Here is a 23,854-nt window from a genome sequence, read left to right as displayed (position 1 = left end):
AAAATGTGACCAGACGTGAATTATTAATCTATCTTGCTCATAACATCGATTTTGAATAAATGCTCGTCCCATAAGTGGTACTATCACAACCATCCGCTGCCAAGTTGGCTAATTTATCCGCTTTACAATTCCCTTCTCTAAAAATGTGGTTGGCCGTATATGATTAGAGTGACTTAATAAATTTTTATTTTTAATAATTTATTTAAATAATGATAAGAAGTTTAGAATTTAAATGTAAAAAATTAGATGTCTTATCAAATAAAAAGATGGCACTTGTCTCAATTTCGGTCATGCTTTGTACAAAATTTGTTCTGTCAAAGCTTAGGCCCGAAATTGAACCTTCGTCATTGATATTTGATGATCAAATGGTGGTCGTGAATACTCACACACCTATATTTAGAAAAAAATATGCTACATTTACCAAACTAGAGATGGGACCACTTTCACAATTATAAGAAAAAAATATGCTACATTTACCAAACTAGAGATGGGTCCACTTTCACAATTATAAAGTTGCGATATTAAATCCTTGTATGATGCGATAAAAAACGTGACACTTGTCTCAATTCCGGTTAAGCTTAAAATTAGAACTATTGGATCCACTGGTTACTAGGGGATGGGGCCGGTATTTGAACGACCGCTATAGGCGGTTCTCGGTTGCCTAAGTTATGACTTATGCCTTTTACAACATTGTTTTGACCGGCCCCAACTGTTAGCGTATCCGGTTTACTTTTGCTTTCACCCTTATGTTATAAACCATGTGCATTTATCCAAATCTACGACCCAGATTCACGCACAGCTACACGATTAGCAAAACATGCTCGCTAGTGTGAAGCTAGGTGGAAAAATTCTCAATACTTGTAACCACTCAACGCACGTCAAGTGTACTTGTGCATATATATGATAGCCAATGCACATACAATCTCCTTGAACAAGGTACAACATCATAATCATGAGAATAGCCACACGAGTATACATGTGCATAATCAACTAAAATAACAACTTTTTGAATATACTATAATAATATCATGAGTGTTTCGTAAAGTGCATCCAATACTGATGCCAATACAAAAGGAATGGTGATACTAAGAATCCTGAATCAAATATTAAAGTATCGCTAAATGGTTCATGTCTTAAAATATAAACATTAGAATGTAAACACGAGAGGCATCACAATTTCTTTACCAGTAAAGGTATACTTGCGGCTGTATCCTTCGAAAGGGCACAAAAACAAAATCACTAGCATGTGTACCCTGTAATCATCAACTTGTAATGATGTTGAAGACAATAACTCCACAAAATTCTTCCAAATGTTTCCACCCTTTAAAAATAATGAACTACTTCAGGCACCATCATAAACACCATTACAATCTTTGCAATTTCAAGGTTGTTGGAATGCTACCATATTGAAAATGGTAGAGCAACAAAACTAAAACTGGAAATTACACTATGATAGCATAGATAATAAAATGATATATATGATATTGTGATTTTTGGGTGATTTACAATGTATGATGCATATGTTTATAAAGTGTTGCATTCCTGGGTACAACTACCCCAAACACCCTTATGAAATAACTCCCAACTAACCTATTTAAACTATAAAATAACATTTATTTATATTTATAGTTACTAACTAATTTATGTATAAACTATTATATAACTTAGCATTAATTTATTGTTTTTGAACAAAGTTGCATGGACACGGATAGGGTATACGATACAGATACAGCTATTTTTTAAGTCCCCCAATATGGATACGGCTGGACACGTCATTCATAAAAAACACATATGCATATATTTAACACAATTTTCTAAGTTATTCAAGGAGATTTTCATTACTTCAAAAGCAATATAGACACATAATTGCTACATAAATAATGATAAGTAGATTTAACATTTTACAATATGCAAAAATAGAAGAGTTGCATTGGAAGATAACCCAAAAAATGGGTCACTGAAATAGAAAAACATTTCATTTGTCTTTCTCATTTGGTGTAGGTTTTGTTAATACCATTTTTTAAAAAAATGCGTTAATGAAGTTTTTTAAAATTAAATTTAGGAAGATTTACGTCAATTTTGTTTAAAAATCAAATCACATTAGTATTTAGCATGGTTGGAAATCAAGTATTTTTTGGCATGCGTGGGTACAATATTCGACGTGTATCTGATTCTGAGCTATATCGGATACGTATCCATTTCAGAAACGGGAATGGATACGGGGAAACGCGTTCCTGGGGAGGGACAAAGGAGTTTCTGGCAACTCTGTTTTTGAACTATCTAACTATGATGTAATACTATTTCCAACAGCGAAGGATGCCCTTATGACCCAAGTGTGCAGAAGAGGTATTTTTTGGAATAAATATAGGGTTTGGGGTTGCCCCTATGCTTGACCTTATGGGGTACCTTTATTTCAGTGGACTTATTGTATAGATTGTAACTGTGTAAAATAAAACTGATATATCTAGTATTCATTTGCATCATTAGCACATATGTTGTGGGGTTTTCAAATGACTAGGAAGGGTCATTATCTATTAAGAATGATTAGGTACAATTTTAGATTTGCACGTGAATTTCTATGGTTCTATTTGTTTAAAAAGAATGAAAGAGGTATGACTAGTTCTCTCCTTGTTCGATCTTGTTAGGTTGGGAATTTTAGTCTTCCCCATGCATAATATGAATGGAAGTTAGAATTTTAGTCTTCCCCATGCATAATATGAATGGAAGTTAGAATTTTAGTCTTCCCCATGCATAATATGAATGGAAGTTAGATTGGGATGTTAACTTGAAAGTTCATGTGAAAGTATCGTCTTTATGATAAATGCAATGATATATGAGTTGCTTTTCTTGTGGAATGGTAAGGCAGTTAATGAGGCAAATGTCATTGAGATTATTTACTATATAAGTTTGTATTATGTTTATGTATATGTGATTGGTTGGATGCCAACTCATGTGGATTTAATGTGTTATTTGTGTAATGGTAATTTGATTCCCCAAAATCTATAGGATTATGTGCATAGGTTGATGGATCCCTCTATGTGGAATTGTAACAAGATCAACTAGTTTAAGGTGTATAAACCTTTAGGAAATTCTGATTATGTTTACTTGGCTATAAGAAGATTCCATATGTTGGAATAGAATCTGATACAAATGTGGTCCAGCTTGCTATCATTAGTATTGTGTAGATGACAGATGATAGAAGCTAATCGCCCTATCCTAAGGACTAGTTGATGTTCATTAGTACAGTGATAGATGTCAAGAGCTACCCATGGTATGATAGGGCCTACCTGGCTTTCACCAATAGCATAAAGATGATGGATGTCAGGAGCTATTCTGTACCAAGTTGGACCGATTTTCGTTAGTAGCATGTTGGCGATGAATGTTAGGATCCACTAACTCAAAGGTTCAACTGGCTATGGAAATGCTATTAATGGCCACATGTATTGTGTGTTATTACACTTATGACCTTGTTGGTGATGGCGAGTATGAGATGCTTGTTTCATCATTATAGTTGGCTATGAAATAGGATAAGGCTGGACCCACAGTGTACTACGGAATGCACTCGGTTTCTTATTACAAAGGCTTGTATCAGTAAATTAACTAATGGAAAGATGCATGCAATGAGGTTGTATCCATTTCCTTTTGTCAGCTGGTCACCATGCATATATGTGATGTATGCATGAATTGATCGCTATGCATACATGTGATGTATGTGTGACCTGGTTGCTATGTGGTTTTGTATTCAAATTTTGATGTTGACAATGCTTAATTAATGGTTATGATTCAATAGAGAATAGAAATCTCATCCCAAATGTAAGGATGAATTCTTTTTATATTTAGTGTGTGAACTGTGAACTACAGACCCTTTGATTCTTGGAAAGGGATATGCAAGTAGGGTCATTTTGAATGTACCCTTGAGGAATAAGTTTGGGTCCAGGAATTTGTCACGATCTAGAAAGCTTACCCTAATTAGTGCAAGAATGTGAGTTTGTGACATAGAGTTGCTACTATTGCCACGTTTGGTAAGGTTATGCAGCTAACATTTCTAAATTGGAATATATTATTAAGCTATAAAAATACTAATTGTCACAAATTAAAGTGGGCAACCCAATAAATTGTTTCGTTAATTAAAATTGTGTTAAGATGTAATGAAAATGATTTTGAAAAAAAAGAACTAGTAGTAACCAAAGGTGGTTTTTACACAGAATAAGCATTAGACTCTTCCTGACAACATTTGCATGCCTTATATAAAATCAATGACTTTAACACCATCTACTGCAATGCATGGTCATGACAATGTTTAGTGACCACGAACTTTATTTTCTGTGTTTTGATTGCTATTATATTAATTGCCATTCTCCCAGTTCACAAAATTATGATTTTAACTTGTGGAGAACCTTGCAAACAGATTGTGAGTACAGTTAAGACTAAGTGCCCAGGTGTACCTTTGGTCCTGTACATTAATGGTAATGGTGGGCTTTTAGAACGTATGAAAGAAACAGGAGTTGATGTCATCGGACTTGACTGGACAGTTGATATGAAAGATGGTAGACACCGGCTGGGGTCTTCAATTGGGGTACAAGGCAATGTGGATCCAGCTATACTTTTTTCTCCACTGTCATCTATAACAGAAGAAACTCAAAGGTTAGGTTGTTTCATGTTTTATTGGATCTCCATTTTGATAAATACTTTCCAGATCACTCACCGTAGACTATTAATTTAAATTTGTGTCTTGTGCAGGGTGGTCAGAAGTGCAGGGAGAAAGGGTCATATTTTAAACTTGGGACATGGTGTTCTTGTTGGAACTCCAGAGGAAGCTGTTGGTCATTTCTTTGATGTTGCAAGATCTTTGGTTTATGATACATCATCTCCCAATCATTCAGCATGTGAATCTTTGGTTTGACAAAGACCCCAAAATAAGAAGTGGTTTAAACTTGTACTAAATCTTGGTTGCAATGAGTTGTTTGTATGTGATTATTTTTCCACTTAATTTAATATTGATGATGTCTGTATAACTGTCTTTAACCAAATGCTTAGCACTGGCATACCTACGTTTGATGGAAAGAGAAAAGAGGGATTGGCACAACGAATGCGCATCAAGAACATATCTAGCTGGATTTGCATAGTTTGCTTGAACATTTAGAATTGTTTAATCCTTTTGTATTCAAGGTGAAGAGTTGTACAGGTTGTCATTTGAATTCTTTTGCAATGTGACTATGGTACAATTACTGGGCCAAAATGTGGCATGATTGAGATTATGGGTGAATTTCATAACAGGTGTGTTTTGTTTGAAAAATCTGTTCTGAAGTTTTGCGAGAATATTTCTTCTTACAAACCAGACTATTTTCACAGTGGAAAGCATTACAATTTACAGCTAAACCACAGCTGAAGGGACATAGCAAGAACATGCATCATTGGTAAAATCCCATATGGTTCCATGGGCAATAGGATTTGTCTTACCAGATTGAGTTGAAACATACATGATGTTACTCCATAGGCCTTATGTAAGACAGGTGAAGTTGTGCTAATATTTTTTCTTTTTTAATGATGGAATCTATGTTCGCATGTATTATTGTAGCCATTTATCAAAGTCATTAAAGTAGACTGTATATTGTGAAGTATAGATAATGGAAATCTTCCTTGGACCTCTAAACATTGAACAGATCATGTATGAAATATGCAAGAATTGAATCTAAGCTTCTTAATTTAATAAAGAATTGGAATTGGCATTACAGATGTGAAAGCAGGCTGAAATGGGTAATTAATTAATTGGAAGACACTAACAATGAAATATTTCTATGAAGGATGAGCTGATTATTTTCTTTGGCTTGCTGGGGTGATTATCAAAGCTCACTTCTTTTAGCCAGTGATTCCTGCAATTAAAAATTGAATCCAGGACTCTTACTTTAAGTGAGTATTGGAAATGGCATTACCGATGTAAAAGCAGGCTGAAATGGGAAAATCAATTGGATGATACTGACAATGAAATATTCCATGAAGGATGAAGTGCTTATTTTCTTCAGGTTGCTGAGGTGATTATCAAAGTTCACTCCTTAGCCAATGATCCCCACAGCAAATAATTGAAACCAAGCTCCTTAATTAACTAAATATTAGAAATGGCATTACAGATGTATGAATGGGTAATTATTTAATTGGAAGACACTAACAATGAAATATCTCTATGAAGGATGAGCTGATTATTTTCTTTGGCTTGCTGAGGTGATTATCAAAGCTCACTCCTTTCAGCCAATGATCCTTGCAATAAAAGGTGGTGTTTTAGATAATCATCTTTATAATGAGAGGCTCCAACTGAAAGAGTATGCAAACCCATGAGCAATTTCCTCTTGCCTGTTTTGTCTACAACACTTAAATCCTTGCAAACATCAACCCTGAATTGAAGTCTTTGAGATTCTGATGTCTTGACCTCCACCCTTTTGAATCCAATAAGCTGCTTCTTGGCATAACCATTTTTATGGAGATTGAAAGGCTGTTTGGAAAAAAGCAAACCCACATGACTTCCAGTTGTGTTGCCTCTATTTCTTACTTGCACAACAAAATCAAAATTTAAGCCTTCACAAACTGTGTCAGCAACTTCAATTTCCTCATGGCAAAGGGAGTCATTGACCTTGGCACCAACAACACTAGTATTTGTGCTAATTTGGGAGCATGATAGAAGTGGTGACTTGTCAAGAGATATCCGGAGAATTGTTGGTGCGAATATTAGAGAAAGTTCAAAAGTGGTAAAACTCAGTCCATATCCAAAATTATATACAGTGTCTCCTGTGTAAAATCTGTAAGTCCGGCCAGGATATCCTGTACTAATATTGGGTCTCATATTCATGTCTGTCATATTAACTTTTGTGACATATTCCTGAGTATACCATGTGGAAGGCAACCTGCCACCTGCAATGTTAGTCAATACATGCAACATTAGAATTCACTTTCACCTTCTTACATTCAACTTAATTGTTAACATTGACAGGCTCATTGTGATGAGATGGGGCAATTTTTAATGTCCTTTAAATCAAACTGGTCTGTAGGACATATCAGACTGTTTCCTTGCTTAAGAGGACTGTTTCTATAGGAATTCAATTTTAGAGTGAATTCTACAAGCTTTTTTTGATTGTCTTTATTAAAAGACCAATGTTCTAGGCTGTGACTTGGAACAAACATTAAACTACGCCTGCTATATTAACTAATTTGCATCTTCAAATATGTAGATGGATATGTACCTGGATTGTAATCACCAAAAATAATCTGGGCAATGGCATCTCCTCCAGCTTGGCCTGGGTACCCGACCCAAAAAATCCCAGATATCTTCTCATCACTTTTAGCAAATGATATATCAATAGGCCCTGCTGACATTATGACCAATATGACAGGTCCATTGGCAGCAATTGCAACTTCTGAGACTAGTTTTTGTTGTTGGCCAGGCAAGAGCAAATCAACTCTGTCAAGGCCTTCTGCCTCTATTGATTGATCTAGTCCTACAACTAATATCACTGCATCTGCACTTTTGGCTGCTTGGACTGATGCATTGATCAACCCAGCATCACTACAAGCAACATTTGCACATCCTTGCTGGTAAGTGATCTTGCTGTACTTCTGCAAGCCTTGTAGAGGAGTTGTATATTTGCATGGAATACCTGCATGAAAATCACCGTAGAACTTTAGTACACTTTTCTTAAGACTAACAGATCTGCCTTTAATGAGATAGAGGATCTACAACTTAGCTGCCACAGCAGAGATGCTTTTATCATGTAATGATTACGGGCTTCATCCTGGCCCCAATTCACAGTAGGGTCTCTCAAGAAATCTACAGGGACTTGCTTGGGATTTAATCTCTTTACCTTGGAAGTGTTCTTATCAATTGAATTCATTCTGTCTATAAAAAACATTGAGACGCTAAAGCCATTCACCTAGGACTTGTACCTAGATCCATCTTTTGCAAGCAACAACAGAGTTTCCCAAAACTTCCCCCTGGTTTCACTTGGGGCCATGTCACATCAGCACCCAAGCATTCTACCCTAAAGTGGAGGTCACAGGTTTGAATCCAGCTGAGGATACCTTGTACAGCTCATTTGAACAATATATAAAGTAAATGAAAAAACAACCTACTGCTGGAATGCATGCAAAGTGGGGTCTTATGCATCAAATTAGTATCTTTCTTGGCAGTGACCTAAAAAAGATACTGTTTTTAACCAATTATTTTCACAAGGAGTTGTACATGCAACCATATTTTAGAAGTTTCAATAGAGTTAACCGGGACTTCCACCTGAGCTCACATGGTACATGATAGGAATGGCACCAACATGTTTCTATTCATAAATTCATTTGGGTCTCGCAAATTCACTCATGATGTGAACTACGATGATCCATCATTAGCGAGGCACTTGAATTATGGTCATCTGCAACATAATAGCAACATCCTTAGGTTTTTTCTTTTGGGCTCTCCAGTATACCCAAAAATTGCCTTTGTGCTAACTTACTTCTAGACCATAACTGGAATCTTTTGTTGAATTTATTGGCAAGTCTCAGTTTATGACATAAGCATTTTCATGAAGTTAAAATCCAAGACTCCTTGGGATTTCCTACTTTGAAGTACTGGTTACACCATCACCTAAAAGTCACCTTTAGATTTTCTGTAATTCAAAAAGACACCATAATGAGTGCTCACAAACACAAGAATGCAACAGATTGCAAAAATCCAATTTCAATGAATGCTGTTACAGTATTCTATGATACTTTACCTGCATAGTTACCAATCATGACCTTGGTTGCATTTGCGTGGGGACCTATAACTGCCAAAGACTTGAATTTGGAGGCAGACAGGGGTAATGACCCATTATTCTTCAACAAAACAATGCCCTGCCTGGCTGCATCCAAAGCTAGTTGCTGATGCTCAGCAGTGCAAACGTCCTTTGCACCTAGTTTGCCATAGGTTTGATTTAGAGGATCACCATCAAAGAACCCAAGGCGCATCAAAACCACATAGTTATTCACAAGTGCTTGATCAACTACAGACTGCTCCACTTTCCCTGTTTTCACAGCATTCTCTGTGTATTTCCCAAGGTATGTTCCACAGTTTAAGTCCAGCCCTGCCATTATGGCATATCCCAAAGATTAATAGGAACCAAAACAATTGCATGTACACATAGTTTTCGTTATTGAGGTCTTAAGTTTCTGTAAATTCTCAATTTACCAGCCTTCAAAGCCACAGCAACTGCATCTTCAGGGGTGTCGGTGTATTTGATTGCTTCATAGAATACTGCAACAGAGTCACAATCTGATGCTATGTATCTGCCCAAGCAATACAATGTTAAACCATTACTTTAGCTAGATAGATAGGTTAACAATATTCAGACGAAAATTTGACTTACCCATCTAGACCCCATTGGTCTCTAACAATTCCTTTGAGTAGATTCTCATCAGCACAAGTTGGAACCCCATTAACCCTGTTATAGGAGCACATTACGCTACTGACATGGCCTTCTTGAACACAACTCTTGAAAGGTGGCTGATAAGTATCCTCCAAATCTTGTTGGGTAACCTTTAAATACAAATTCTTGATAAATTTAGCATATGTTTCAATAATTGAACTGTACATCTTTTTTTATTAAATTAGTTTGTTTTCTCGAAGTTAAGCCATTAAATCTACAGTGCCACAGTACTCAATTGGCCATAAAAAAATTGGAGAATGTCGGGATGAGCTGTCAGATAAAATACTTAAATAGTATAAGTCACCTCAGCATTGAAGTGAAAACGATCCACCCCATTCCAGTTGTCAAGATCATAAGCAGTGTAATGTTTACAGCAGGTGGAGATCTTGAGTGTGTCGGACTTGTTATCTATTTCTTGAAGTCCTTTGACATAGTTAACTGCATACTGGCTTACAACCAATGGGTCTTCTCCAGGGGTTTCTTGGCCACGACCCCATCTGGGATCTCTGAAGATGTTGACATTAGGACTCCAATATGTCAGACCAGCCTGTCCCACATTATGCATTGCCCTTGCTTCTGTAGACACAACCTACAAAGGCATAAATTAGAATATTGAGTTATTGAACCATGAAATGGTTATGCTCGTGCTCCTTAAATGATTCTTGAGGGGAGAAAGTAAGAAATTTTTGACAATGGATATACCAATTTAAGTAAACAGAGCATATAAACGTTGCTAGGCTGTATTGGTGTCAGAAAAGGGAAGGTTGTTAATATTACAAAGGGAATTTTTACTCGAATACTAGTTCTGTGCTGGTAAATTTTTTGGTGCTTTAAGTGTCTCATCAATTATTTTTGTCTTACTTGCAACAGCCAATGCAGTATAATACCCACACCTAACACAAGAAAGAGGGGTATTACTATGGAATAATACTCACAACAAGATGTCAGACTCCTACAGGTATCAAAGTTACCACTGGCTCACCCAACACGAGGAGGAAAGGGTCCATTAATGTAGAACAAAATCTACAATCAATTTCATGGTATACACCGAACCCAGCAGGAGTAGAGGAGGAATTAACAACATAACCAAATGTGCAACAAATAGGTATGACCTTTTACTGTTATCATTGCGGTAGAATAAACACAAGCAACAATTGGAGAGAGATTGACATGGGACAAAATCCATAGAATAATTACAATTTACACAAGTAGAGGTATTAACTTGGAACAAAATCTGCAAGATGAATTTGATTCACTGTTATTTTCATTTAATAGTGTAACAGCTTGAGGTCCAAGAATCGTGAGGAGAGGTATTAACTCGGGATGAAATCTGAAAGAAGGAATTTGAATTACTGTTGCTCTCAATGTAATAATACAGCACCTTGGGGTCAAAGAACCAAAAGGAGAGAGATTAACTTGGAACAGAATCTGCAAGCAGGAATTTGGCTTGCTATTGCTACAAATGTAATAGTGTAACACTATGGAATCAAAAAAATTGTGAGTTGTGATTCAAGTAGAAGATGAACTGCATTTCTTTTAACCTGTCAATTATATATGATGGTGTAGGCACAAAATTTATGCATATTTGCAGTAATAATGTTGTGCACGAAAATTTAAATCAAGTCAAGGTTGGGGAAATATATGTTAAAATTAAATGTTCAGGGAAAGGATGTGTAAACAAAGTAAATACGCATTAATAGCTCCTACAAACAATTTTGTCTTAACTCACATTAGTTATCTTATCTTGTAAACTCATACCCATTACAAGTTGGAAATGAAGTGTTTTAATATGGAACAAAAATCTTCGAAGACAGATCACTGTTGCTATTGTTTCACTGTAATAATATGCCCGCAACCAACACACAGAAGACAAGTAGATATTGATGATGATCAAAATCATCAATAAGAATTTTGACTTGCTAACTATTATCGATTTGTACTCACCCTTAAAACAAGAAGGTACTAACTTTAATAATATATGCAATGAGGAATTTGTCTTGCCATTGGTACCAATGTACCAATATACTCACCCAAAACAGGTAGTTATTGGAGTAAAATCCCCAACATTGCCATTGTTAACCAATGTTGTAGTATACTAAAGACCAACTCAAGGAGAAGAGGAAGTATTTACGTGGAATATAATTTGCAACAAGATATCAGAACTGCTATCATTATCAGTGTAGTAGTGTTCTCCCAACAGAAAAAAAAAAATGCTGCATCAAATCTTGGAAAAAAATCTCGAAGTATCAGTCTCACTACTGTTCATGACTATTTGTTATTCATATTCATGCAACCCAAGGAGGTCTATGAGATTAAGTGGAAGAAAATCATCAGAAAGAGATCTGACTTGACGTCGTTATCAAATTTTTACTATGTTCATACCCAACACAAAGAGAGAATAAAACAGTAACATATAACAAATTTTTTAACATGACATAAGAGTTGCTTTTGTAATCAATGTACCTAGTTTAGATACACTAGTGTTGAATGAAATCTGCAACAAGGAATACCTGTTTCTATTTTTAGGAATACAATCAAATCTAGTACAAGGAGGAGAGCTAGCAAAATTTGTAATAAGAAATTTCACTGTTTTATCATCAATCTCTTCACACTCAATATAGGAGAATTAACTTCAGAAAAAATATGCAGAAAGACATCAAACTCATATTTTTATAAATGTTGGAGAATTATCAGACACAATACATATGGACAATAGAACTGCACCCACAACAACAGATCTGACCTGCTAGTGTTATCAACGAGTATGCTCACCAAAAACATATAGAGCATAATAGACTTTCCATATCCACAAGAAGGAATTTGATTCCAATTACCATCAATCCAGTAGGATACTGACACCCACCACAAGGAGGTATTAACATAGAACAATTTCTGCAACAAATATCAGACTAGTTATACTTATCAATGTAGTAGTATGCTCTCACATTACACTAGGAAAGAAGTATTAATCTAGATTTTGCATATGGGGTGGGATTGAGGAGTAGATCCCCTGCACCAAGCACAAACAAGGCCTTTGAGGTCACATGAACATTCATCATATGTGCTGTCCTTTAGGTGCGATGAATACGAGCTAGAGTTTTTGGGAGTGAAATATCATTTTTTTTAATGTTGTGGGGCCTTGTGAGTCGCCCGCAAGGGGTTAGGGTTTTTAATTTTTTGTTTATTGTGATTTTTGAATGAGTTCGACAAGCAATCCTTAAGAAATCGGGATGACCTGCTATCCTTGTGGTCTACAACATTTCTGCATAAGGGGGCATCTTGGGAAACGTCCTCCAATTTGGGAAGATGTCCTAGGATGTTCCTCAAATTTTAAATATTGGGTAAAAAAAGGAAGTTTTGTCTTTGTACCCCATTCCCCAACTTGGGGAACGTGGGAAAAACTATACTATTTTGATATTTAATATAATATTGCAATAAGAGATGACTTATTATGGTAATGAATAGAATAGGGGAAAGAGCCTAGCAGCCACCAACCTTAACTTTGCAAACTCTAAGCTCACATATTGTATGTCGGATTTTAACAATTTTTTGGGTTTCTTCATATGACCCGAGACTTTAAATTTATTGTTTCAGCTTCTAGTATGTGCATAGAGGTCAAAGAGTTGTCATTTAGAAGGTGATGCCCAATAAATGTGTGGTACAACCACAAAAAAAAATCACAATTGATCTAATACATATTCCTCTAATAAATGTTTTGACCAATACCTATGCACAAATGCCCTAGCAACCATGCACTATGGTTATCAAAAGCTGTGCAACTCCTCCAATCAAATATTCAAATTTTAACTACTAAGTGTACAAGTGGACAACTTTTGATATAGGTGGAATATTTAGTGGATTTTTAATTATCATGTGCTGATTTTTTCCAAAGATAGTAATTTGGGGGTTAGGTGTGCAAGGGGTGACCGGGTAATTGAAACATGATGGCTATTGGATCCTTTCCCCTAGCTAACAAGAGATGACACCCAACATAAGGAGAAACTTATATTAATGTAGAATAAAATCTGGAGTAAGAGATATATTTAACTGGTTTTTATAAATGTAGTATATTCATAGTCAATGTGAGGAGGTGAAGGGTTACAAGACAAAATTTGCAACAAAGAATACGATTAGCTATTGTTATGAATGCTGGTAGAATACTCTCCTCAAAGAAAGTAGCTATTGACTTGGAACAAAATCTAGGACAATAAATTTGCTTCTTGTTGGGACTAAAGCTAGGGTCCCATGGAGGGGGGTTTCCTAAAAAATAGAGCTGGAGCTGTTGAGATTTTTTAGGAAAATTTTAAAGTTGTTGGTCCCATGAATTTTGCAGTGCAGTTCACTTAAAAGTTTAAGCTTCGAAATCTAAGGAAGCTGGTGGTCTCATGAATATAATACCTTTGTCTTCTATACTATCTGCACTAATAAATAAGTGAAAAAAAAATCATTTTCCCTCTAAAACTATTTTTTAATGGAAATTTACACTTAAATGTTTGACAAGTGGCATATAACATCCCTAAGTTGGTGGGACAATTTCTAGCCCCATCTCATGTTCACTTGCTCAAATATACAAGCCTAAAAAGTAGGAGCTTCTAATTTCTAGGAAAAGATTTCAAATAATCTCATAGCAATTTTTTTTTTCATGAAACCTCCTTTTGCTAAAAAAACATAGAAGTTTAAGTGCACTATGCCCCCTCTCCCCTGGGCCTCCCCCAAATGGGACCCCACCCTAATACTCTATTTCCACACCAAAAACAAGGAAGAAAAGAGATCTGTTAGTAATGCAATAGTATAGTTCACATACTCAATACTAAGAAAGAAATTTACTAATCTTGAAGAAACTTCTACAACATGAGATAATAATTGTTTATCAATGTGGTACCATAATCAGAATTAACGCAAGAATAAGTGAAGGTGATGGTCACTTCTATTTCTCATATGAAAATTTTATGACACTTTGTCTTTAAATACTTTTATCAATATTATCAAGCATTCATATTAAATATGATTTTTATTTTCATTTTTAATGAAATAGTGCAAATAATTTAACTATTGTTTTAAGATATATTATTATGTATGATTTGAATTAACTAAATATTTTAATCATTCATATTAAATATGAAAAAAATATAAATTTTTATTTTTAATAAAACAATGTAAATAAGTTAGTTTTTATTCTAAAATATATTATTATGTATAGTCTTAGGAAACATAATTCTAAAACTGTGAATAGACAATAAAAATATATAATAATTGAATGTAAACTTCTATATAATTTTACTTGTTATAGCAAATATTTAAGAGAATTTTGACCAAAAAAATAGTAAGATTGGAAAGAAAAAACCAGCTAGAATTTAGAAAGCTTCCAACTGTTGGTTGTAATTACGGCTTGCGGATTCCTATTGCCTTAGGCAACATTGGAATCCGCCCCCCCTTCTTATAGAGCTAGGCCCATCACTCTCGGCACTTAAGGTTTCACGCCACACACTCAAATAAACATGCCTCCTTGATAGGGCCGACCCCTTCAAGGTAAATTAAAAGGAAAGCAATGAAATGTTTAAAGTAAAGGAGGCCGACATGTTTAGGGATCTATATGTCTCCTATATATGCAACACCTTCCTCTCACTTAGATCAATCAAGTTTCATGCTAATAAAAACAATCCTTGGTGAAGAGCGAAATTTATCAAAGTCTTCCATAGTGGCAGCGAACTTCAAGCAAGATCAAAGACTTCCAAAGTAGGCAGCGAACTTCCATATAGTGGCAGCGTACTTCATAAGGATTGCAACCAGCAAATAGCGAACCTCACATGTTGTAGCAAACCCAAATAGGAGGGTGCGAACTTGATCTAACAGCAACAGATCTTACCTTGAAGGCAACGAACTCTCTTAGAGACAACAGATCATCATACAACATTGAAGACTCCAATAAAAGGGCTGTAATCAGATAAGGAGGACTGTAACCTAATTATTCCTCCCTCATGGTGACTGTAAAACCAGATAAGTGTATAATTTTTTGTTGAATTCTAAATCATAAATCAGATCTGAGGATCCTTTGGCTGGGTTTTTTCTCCTAGGAGGTTTTCCCAGGGTAACTGTGCATTGTCTTTAGTTTTTCATTTCCTTCATTATGCCTAAAGTCTGAAAAACTAATTAGTTAATTAATCTAAATCTAATTTTTTGAGTTTTATGCAATCTGAAAGTACTAAAATTAACATGGTATCAGAGCTAATTGGTTAGATTAATCTTCAGATTTAAAATTCAGTTCACCTTTATTTCAGTTTGCTGTAGTTTTTGCAAATCAGGTCAATGGGGCTGAAAGTTGAAGATAGGCTTGATGGGAATCTAAATTTTACTGCATGGAAGGTTCGAATCAAGTTGGCTCTCGAGGAAGAAGACCTCCTCCAATTCATAGAAGAAAAAGAGCTAATTGTGCCATCGGATGCTGCTGAGTTAAAACAATTCAAAAAGGATGCTATTAAGGCCAGGAAGATCCTCATTGACTCAGTCAAAGATCACCTCGTCACCTCTATTGCCTCATTCACCACTGCAAGGGAAATGTTTAGCCATCTTCAAGGTACATATGAAGTTAACAATCTTAGTAGGGCAATTACGTTAAGACAACAACTACTTAATATCAAAATGGCTAAAGAAGATTCTATTATTTCCTACTTCATGAGAATTTCTGAACTTAAGAATCAGCTAGGATTAATTGGTCATATCATGGAAGACAAAGACCTTGTCATGATTGCTCTTAATGGCCTACCCTTCTCTTGGGAATCATTTATCCAAACCATAAGTGGCCGGTCTGAGCTACCTTCCCTTGATCGTCTTAAGAATGACTGCATCCAAGAAGAGTCTCGCCTCTTCACTAGAGGTCAATCCAAGAGCCCTCTTGTAGATGAGCATCACATGCTCGCTGCCCAATGCAAGAAAAAGGGTAATTGGAAGCAACCTTATCCTAAAAGAAATAGGGAATCAAGACCTTTCAGTTCCCAACACCCTTGGAAGAAACCAAGAGATACTTCGCGTGTGCGATGCTTTAGATGTGACAAATTCGGTCACTATGCTAAGGAATGCCAATTTAACCCTAACCAAAGTGAAGCTAATCTAAATGAAGTTTCAGAACACAATGATGACTTCCTATTCATTTCTGCCCTTTCTAGCAGTATTCCCTCAGATAGAAATACATGGTTGATTGACAGTGGTGCCTCTAGACACATCACAGGTTACTGTGACCACCTTTCAGGTCTTGTAGAAAAGGATACCAGTCTTTACGTGGTAATTGGTGATGACGCTCGTTATTCGGTAAGAGGTTCTGGTTCTACTTCTCTAAATTTAGATTCTGGTATTTCATTACATCTAAGTGATATACGGTTTGTTCCTGGAATTAAAAGAAATCTAATTTCCATTTCTGCCTTAGAAGATAAAGGTTATCAAATTGCATTTTCTGAAGGAAAAGTTCTTGCTTGGTCTAAGAAAGCTAGTTTCAAATCTGCTCGTATAATTGGTCATAGATATGATAGTCTTTATAAGCTCTCTACTAACCCTATTCAAGCACTCATTAATGAGGTCCCGGAATCCTGTGAACTATGGCATAGAAGACTTGGACATCTACATTACCAAGCTCTTCCATCACTTAAAAGGTTAGTCAAAGGTATGCCTAAACTCAGTCAAGTTCATGATAACATTTGTAAAGGTTGTGCTATTGGTAAGAATGTTAAAAATCCATTTCATAAAAGCGAAAATAGAGCTAAAGACAAACTTGAACTTGTTCACTCTGATTTATGTGGTCCTATGTCTATGGCATCTCCTAGTGGATTTCTTTATTACGTAATCTTCATAGATGACTTCTCTAGGAAAACTTGGATCTACTTTTTGAAAACTAAAGAATCTGATGAAGTGTTAAGTAAATTTAAAGAATTTAAAGCATTATCTGAAAACTCCTCTGGTAAAAGAATTAAATGTTTGAGATCTGACAATGGAGGTGAGTACACCTCCAGAAGCTTTCATGATTTTTGAATTGAATCAGGAATTAAGAGGGAGTTTTGTGTTCCATACAATCCTCAACAAAATGGTGTCACTGAAAGAAAGAATAGGACCATTGTGGAGGCTGCAAAGGCTATGATCCACGATCAAGACCTTCAGACTTTCCTATGGGCCGAGGCTTCTAGAACTGCAGTATATATACAGAATAGATGTCCTCATCGTGCCCTAAAGAACATGACCCCGGAAGAAGCTTTCACAGGTTCCAAACCAGACATCAGTCATCTCAGAATCTTTGGAAGTCCTGTCTATGTTCATATACCTAAAGAAAAGCGATCAAAGTTGGAACCCTCCGGAAAGAAAGGGATGCTTGTCGGATACAGTGAATCCTCCAAGGCATTTAGGATCTACATCCCAGGTCAAAGGTACATTGAGGTAAGTAGGGATGTTACATTTGAAGAAGACATTGCTTTTAAGAAATCGAAAGGCTCTGGTGTTATTGATGAATCTAATGTTAATCAAAATACGAATGTTGATACTAACCCTGAGATTCAGAGGGAGCAAGTTGATCCTCCATCCCAAGAGGATCATGATGATCCTCCTGAGACCATGATTCCCACTGACATTCCCAGTGACATCATCATCTCCAAAAAGAGGCCACTTTGGGTAAGAAACACCATTCAAGAAGCAGAAAGATTTGCTGCTCTAAGTGGCACCTTTCGTGAATCTAAGAGACCTCAGGTATTTTCCAACTATGTTTCCTTAATGTGTAATCTCATTGAATCTGAACCTTGCAATGTTGAAGAAGCCTTAAGTCATCATGCCTGGAAGCTTGCTATGGATGAAGAATATCAGTCAATCATCAAGAATGATGTGTGGGACCTTGTGCCTTGACCCAAAGGTAAATCCGTTGTTTCCTCTAAATGGTTGTTTAAAATTAAACATAATGCTGATGGTAGTATTGAAAAATATAAGGCTAGATTTGTAGCTCGTGGTTTTTCCCAAAAGGAAGGCATAGATTATGAAGAAACATTTGCCCCTGTTGCTAGATATACCTCCATTAGAACGATCATTGCTATTGCTGCTGCTAAGGGTTGGAAACTACATCAGATGGATGTTAAGACTGCTTTTCTCAATGGTGTCATTGAGGAAGAAGTCTATATTGAGCAACCTGAGGGATATGAGATCCAGGATAGATTAACTCACGTGTGCAGGTTAAAGAAAGCTCTTTATGGTCTTAAACAAGCCCCTCGTGCTTGGTATGAAAGAATTGATAAATATTTGTTAAGTCTAGGCTTTCGTAAAAATGATGCTGACCCTAACATTTATCTTAAAATTGCAAATGATGAAATGTTGATTTTAGTTCTTTATGTGGATGACTTATTTCTTACTGGTAAAAATGAACTTATTATTGGATGCAAGAAAGATCTAGCTTCTGAATTTGAAATGAAAGATTTAGGTCTAATGCATTATTTCCTAGGTTTAGAAGTATGGCAAAGATCTAATGAAATCTTTCTAAGTCAAGGAAAGTATACTATTGACATTCTGAAAAGATTTCGGATGATGGATTTTAAGCCAATGTCTACTCCTATGGAATCTAACTTAAAGAAGTTGAGTATCTCTACAGCTAACTCTGATTTTGCAGATCCATCCGAGTACCGACAGTTGATTGGATCTCTGATGTATCTAGTCAATACTAGACCAGACATATGTTTTGCTATGAATGCTCTCAGCCAGTTCATGAGCCTACCCAAGCATGTTCCCCTGGTTGCTGCCAAGCATATCCTAAGATATTTGCAAGGCACTATTGGTTTTGGGTTGAAGTATCCACTTAACACTCCAATAACCTTGGAAGGTTATTTTGATGCAGACTGGGCTGGAAGCGTCAAAGACAAAAAAAGTACCTTTGGTATTTGCTTTAGCTTGGGCTCTGCAGTGATCTCTTGGGCTTGCAGAAAACAATCCTCAGTGGCATTGAGCACTGCTGAAGCTGAGTATATTGCTGCAAGTGTAGCTTCCAGAGAAGCAGTATGGCTTCGTAAGCTTCTTGCTGGACTGTTTGGTCAGCCATGGGATCCTACAGTCATTCACTATGATAACTAGAGTTGTATTAAAATGTCTAACAATCCAGTGTTTCAGGACAGGTCAAAACATGTGGAAACTCATTTTCATTATGTTCGGGACATGGTGCAAAGAGGTGCCGTTTAGCTGAAGTATGTCAGCACAGATGAGCAGGTTGCAGATATTCTTACCAAGCCTCTAGCCAAAGTGAAGTTTGTGTACTTCAGGGATAGACTTGGTATTGTGGAAAATGAATCTCCAATTGAGAGAGAGTCTCTAGCATAGTGATACTTTGTATTGTATAAATCCACCCTCTGCAAGCAATGTAAGGTGGTAATGTAAATCTTCTTAGGGAGAAGCATAATCCTTAAACCATCCTCTGCGGGCAATGTAAGATGGTGTTGTAAATGTTAACCACCCTCTGCGGGCAATGTAAGGTGGTATTGTAAACTTCTCAGGGAGAAGTGTGATCATTAACCATCCTCTACGGGCAATGTAAGATGGTATTGTAAATGTTAACCACCCTCTGCGGGCAATGTAAGGTGGTATTGTAAACTTCTCAGGGAGGAGTATAAACTTAAACCATCCTCTGCGGGCAATGTAAGATGGTATTGTAACCTATGACCATCCTCTGCGGGCAATGTAAGATGGTAAGCAAAGGATCCTCTCCACCCTCTGTGAGTAATGCAAGGTGGATCCAGTCTATGCTTGTGTGCAAGCTAGAAGATTATGATTATGATTCTATTCCCTAATTAAGAGGGAGTGTTGGTTGTAATTAGGGCATGCGGATTCCTATTGCCTTAGGCAACATTGGAATCCGCCCCCCCCTTCTTATAGAGCTAGGCCCATCACTCTCGGCACTTAAGGTTTCACGCCACACACTCAAATAAACATGCCTCCTTGATAGGGCCGACCCCTTCAAGGTAAATTAAAAGGAAAGCAATGAAATGTTTAAAGTAAAGGAGGCCAACATGTTTAGGGATCTATATGTCTCCTATATATGCAACACTTTCCTCTCACTTAGATCAATCAAGTTTCATGCTAATAAAAACAATCCTTGGTGAAGAGCGAAATTTATCAAAGTCTTCCATAGTGGCAGTGAACTTCAAGCAAGATCAAAGACTTCCAAAGTAGGCAGCGAACTTCATAAGGATTGCAACCAGCAAATAGCGAACCTCACATGTTGTAGCAGACCCAAATAGGAGGGCGCGAACTTGATCTAACAGCAGCAGATCTTACCTTGAAGGCAGTGAACTCTCTTAGAGACAGATCATCATACAACATTGAAGACTCCAATAAAAGGGCTGTAATCAGATAAGGAGGACTGTAACCTAATTATTCCTCTCTCATGGTGAATGTAAAACCAGATAAGTGTATAATTTCCTGTTGAATTCTAAATCATAAATCAGATCTGAGGATCCTTTGGCTAGGTTTTTCCTCCTAGGAGGTTTTCCCAGGGTAACTGTGCATTGTCTTTAGTTTTTCATTTCCTTCATTATGCCTAAAGTCTGAAAAATTAATTAGTTAATTAATCTAAATCTAATTTTCTGAGTTTTATGCAATCTGAAAGTACTAAAATTAACACCAACAAGAACAAAGAATGGGCTTGAAACAAGAGTCCCAACCCTAAATTTGAAGCTTCTCTTTCGCAATGGATGAAACTATTAGAAACTATTTTAAGACAATCTTGTTAAAAGTTAAAGTTGTAATATACAGTCTAAACTTGGAAAGCTATCACATAGACCATGAAATTCCAGATCTGAACACAAGGTGGAGGAAGCTATTAACACAGCCGGTGGCTATCCAGCCAACTAAAATGCAACATATACAAAGAGAGTAAAAAAATGCTAAGTATTCTTTTTCGTATTTGTTGCTTCCTAATTAGCATGATAATCTATACGATCTAATAAATTTTGAAGTTGTAAAATGCATTCTAAAATTGAAAAATCAATCATATAGACCATGAAATTCCAAACCTGAACACAAGGTGGAGAAGAGGTACTAACACATAAAAAAACATGCATGAAAGAATTATACTGGCTAAGTGATAGACAAGGAGAGGAGAGGTACTAACACATAAAAAAACATGCATGAAAGAATTATACTGGCTAAGTGATAGACAAGGAGAAGAGTACTAATGCTAAGGAATTCTATAGCAACTAATCAAAGCATTGTGTAAAGAGGACATGCCTGTCCAATTTTGTACCACAGAGATTCATTGAAACTAGCTGCAGTAAGTATGACTTGGGGAAAGCTTGTAGCACCAGGCACAGTAGCATTAAACTTAACACCAGGTCCAGTGTTAGAGACTCCATGCAAGGCCTCAGACCACCATTCATAACCAGGAACTCCCAGCCTTGGCACACCAGCTGCTTGGTTCACAAGCTGCTGTACTTTCTCTTGTAGAGTAAGTCTTCCAACGAGGTCTTTGGCTCTTTCATTAAAAGTCATGGAGGTGTTGCAGAAGCCCAGTTTCTTTATGTCCATTCTTTTGGGGTTGCAAGCATATTCAATGGCAGAATGAACCTGAGTTGCATGGACAAGGATAAGAGCAACAAGGATAAGAAAAGGAAGCTCCATTTTCATGCTCTTTTAACAAAAGTGAATTCATATCTCATATTTATACCAGATATGGGACTGAGAAAAGACATGGATTGTTCTTCAAGGTTGGTTGAGGGATTATACTTGAGTGAAAGAAATAAATGCCAATGTGGATTTTTTCTGTTGAGATGTGACCGTTGGGCTAAGAAGACATGCTATGTGTGGGAGAGAAGAAAACGTTTGGATTTTTTTTCAACTTATGTGAAGTGATCTACGTGGGACTCACCATTTGAGTGGAATGTGTAAGCCTGAGAACTGCCAAGATGAGTGCTTTCAGTAAAGGGGTATATCTTGTGAAAATGGTCCTTATGATGTGTATTGTAAGTTTGGCAATCTAGAGGTTTGAGGAAGAGTGTGAAGTCATCAAAGGAAACGTCTTGGCTATCTTAAACTTTGTGTCACATATGATGGAGTCTTTTGGGATTAATTTGTTATTTATCAATTAAATTAAGTTTAATATAGTATTTAAAAAAGATTAAATTATGATTGTAAATGTATTTTTAATTTATCTTATTCGGGAAATTGTTTCAACCACAACACTAAGTGTTCGAAGACTTGTAAATGTGAAATTTGTATATTCATGTAATTTTTTATTTATTTTTGTCTATTTTGAAATAATGTCACATACTGATAAATTATGTGGTTTAATATGATGTTGGGCTTAGTCATTATTTATCTATTTATACATAATCCTGCTTATTTACCCCCCACCTTATCTATACTTGTGCATACACCCAAATTATGCATTTATTACACTTATTTACACGCCTATACCAAGTTATTTATTATCCATCTAGATCTAACTATATTCCTACTTATGAACAATTCTATGGTTGCTTGGATGACAATTTTCTTACTTATGAACATTTCCACCTTATCTATACTTGCTTGGTTGTGGACTTGATCTCTACATTTTCCAAATTAAAATTAAAATTTGGCTAACACCTGCCTATTCAACTAGCTCTTGTAAACCAATTAAACACATGTTTTGTGATGTTTGGTCCTATGTGTTTGCATTTAAAGGAATTCATTTGCACTCATTCAAGGCCCACACATTTTATCATCCTCTCACATTCTAGAAGCATTCAAGGAGTAATTAATAGTAAAGTGCTTCAACTTGGTGCATTAAAAGGAGTCACAAATTTGCACATATTATTCTAGGATGCCTGCCTATTGTTTTTTTATCTTTTACACATTTTTGAGGCCAATTTAGATATACTTGTCCCCTTGTGATATTAACCTTCCAAGATATTTTAAAATATTGCTAGTCCCCAAATATTAAAAAGGAATAGATAGAGATCAATTAGATGAGCCATAGAACAAAAAGTTCACACCAAGTAGGGTCAAATTCATAAATCCACAATCACAAAACCAACATAGACTTGCATATTCAACCCAAGATAGAGCATAGGTTTAATAAAAGATTCGAGGCGTTTCATTAATAGAGAGAGAACTTTTCTAGGATTGCAACAACTATACTTAAAATATTTATCTAAAATATTTATCAATACAATACTCAATCTTTTATCATAGAGCTAATTGTTCATATCCATTGCATTTGTTTCATAGCTTAACATTTAGTATTGTAATACATCAACCACCAAATATCATTGATTAGAGTAGGTTGATTTGTGCTAGGTGGTAGATATTTAATTGGATTAGCCTAGAATAAGATCAAAGAAAGTTTATTTTCCCTTAAATTTTGCTGAACCCCTTTGATTTTATATGACCTAGTTTACATTATTCTAATTTATATTTTTTAATCACAT

The 23,854-nt window shown here is 36.0% G+C and overlaps 2 protein-coding genes across 2 annotated transcripts in view; one reads left to right on the top strand and one right to left on the bottom strand.

Moving 5' to 3' along the window:
• Nucleotides 1–5,565, top strand: part of LOC131079677 (uroporphyrinogen decarboxylase 1, chloroplastic) — a 99,550-nt gene extending 93,985 nt beyond the window's left edge. The window contains exons 6-7 of the mRNA XM_058017687.2: nt 4,409–4,644; nt 4,741–5,565. Coding sequence (XP_057873670.1) covers nt 4,409–4,644; nt 4,741–4,903 — 399 coding nt within the window. The 3' untranslated portion in view covers nt 4,904–5,565. The remainder of the gene's footprint in view (nt 1–4,408; nt 4,645–4,740) is intronic.
• A 512-nt stretch (nt 5,566–6,077) lies between these two features.
• On the bottom strand, nt 6,078–22,092 carry LOC131079676 (probable beta-D-xylosidase 5). The gene is made up of 7 exons (XM_058017686.2): nt 21,675–22,092; nt 9,745–10,029; nt 9,381–9,550; nt 9,203–9,300; nt 8,751–9,098; nt 7,233–7,646; nt 6,078–6,903 (listed from the first exon to the last, which is right to left on the bottom strand). Exons 1-7 carry the CDS (start codon nt 22,068–22,070, stop codon nt 6,227–6,229), a joined length of 2,388 nt encoding a protein of 795 aa, XP_057873669.2. The 5' UTR covers nt 22,071–22,092; the 3' UTR covers nt 6,078–6,226.
• Nucleotides 22,093–23,854: the final 1,762 nt, after the last annotated feature.

This window comes from Cryptomeria japonica, chromosome 9 (assembly GCF_030272615.1).
Source record: "Cryptomeria japonica chromosome 9, Sugi_1.0, whole genome shotgun sequence".
NCBI lineage: Eukaryota > Viridiplantae > Streptophyta > Pinopsida > Cupressales > Cupressaceae > Cryptomeria > Cryptomeria japonica.
The sequence above is the reverse complement of the archived record's forward strand: the minus strand, read 5'-3'. Positions and strand labels throughout refer to the sequence as shown.

Excerpts from the sequence above, each read along its gene's own strand:
- LOC131079676 (XM_058017686.2), bottom strand. The coding sequence starts at position 22,070 with ATGAAAATGGAGCTTCCTTTTCTTATCCTTGTTGCTCTTATCCTTGTC. Across the intron at positions 9,551-9,744 it reads GTTTTCACTTCAATGCTGAG|GTTACCCAACAAGATTTGGA; the intron begins GTGACTTATACT and ends TTGTATTTAAAG. Across the intron at positions 6,904-7,232 it reads TTTTGGTGATTACAATCCAG|GTGGCAGGTTGCCTTCCACA; the intron begins GTACATATCCAT and ends CTAACATTGCAG.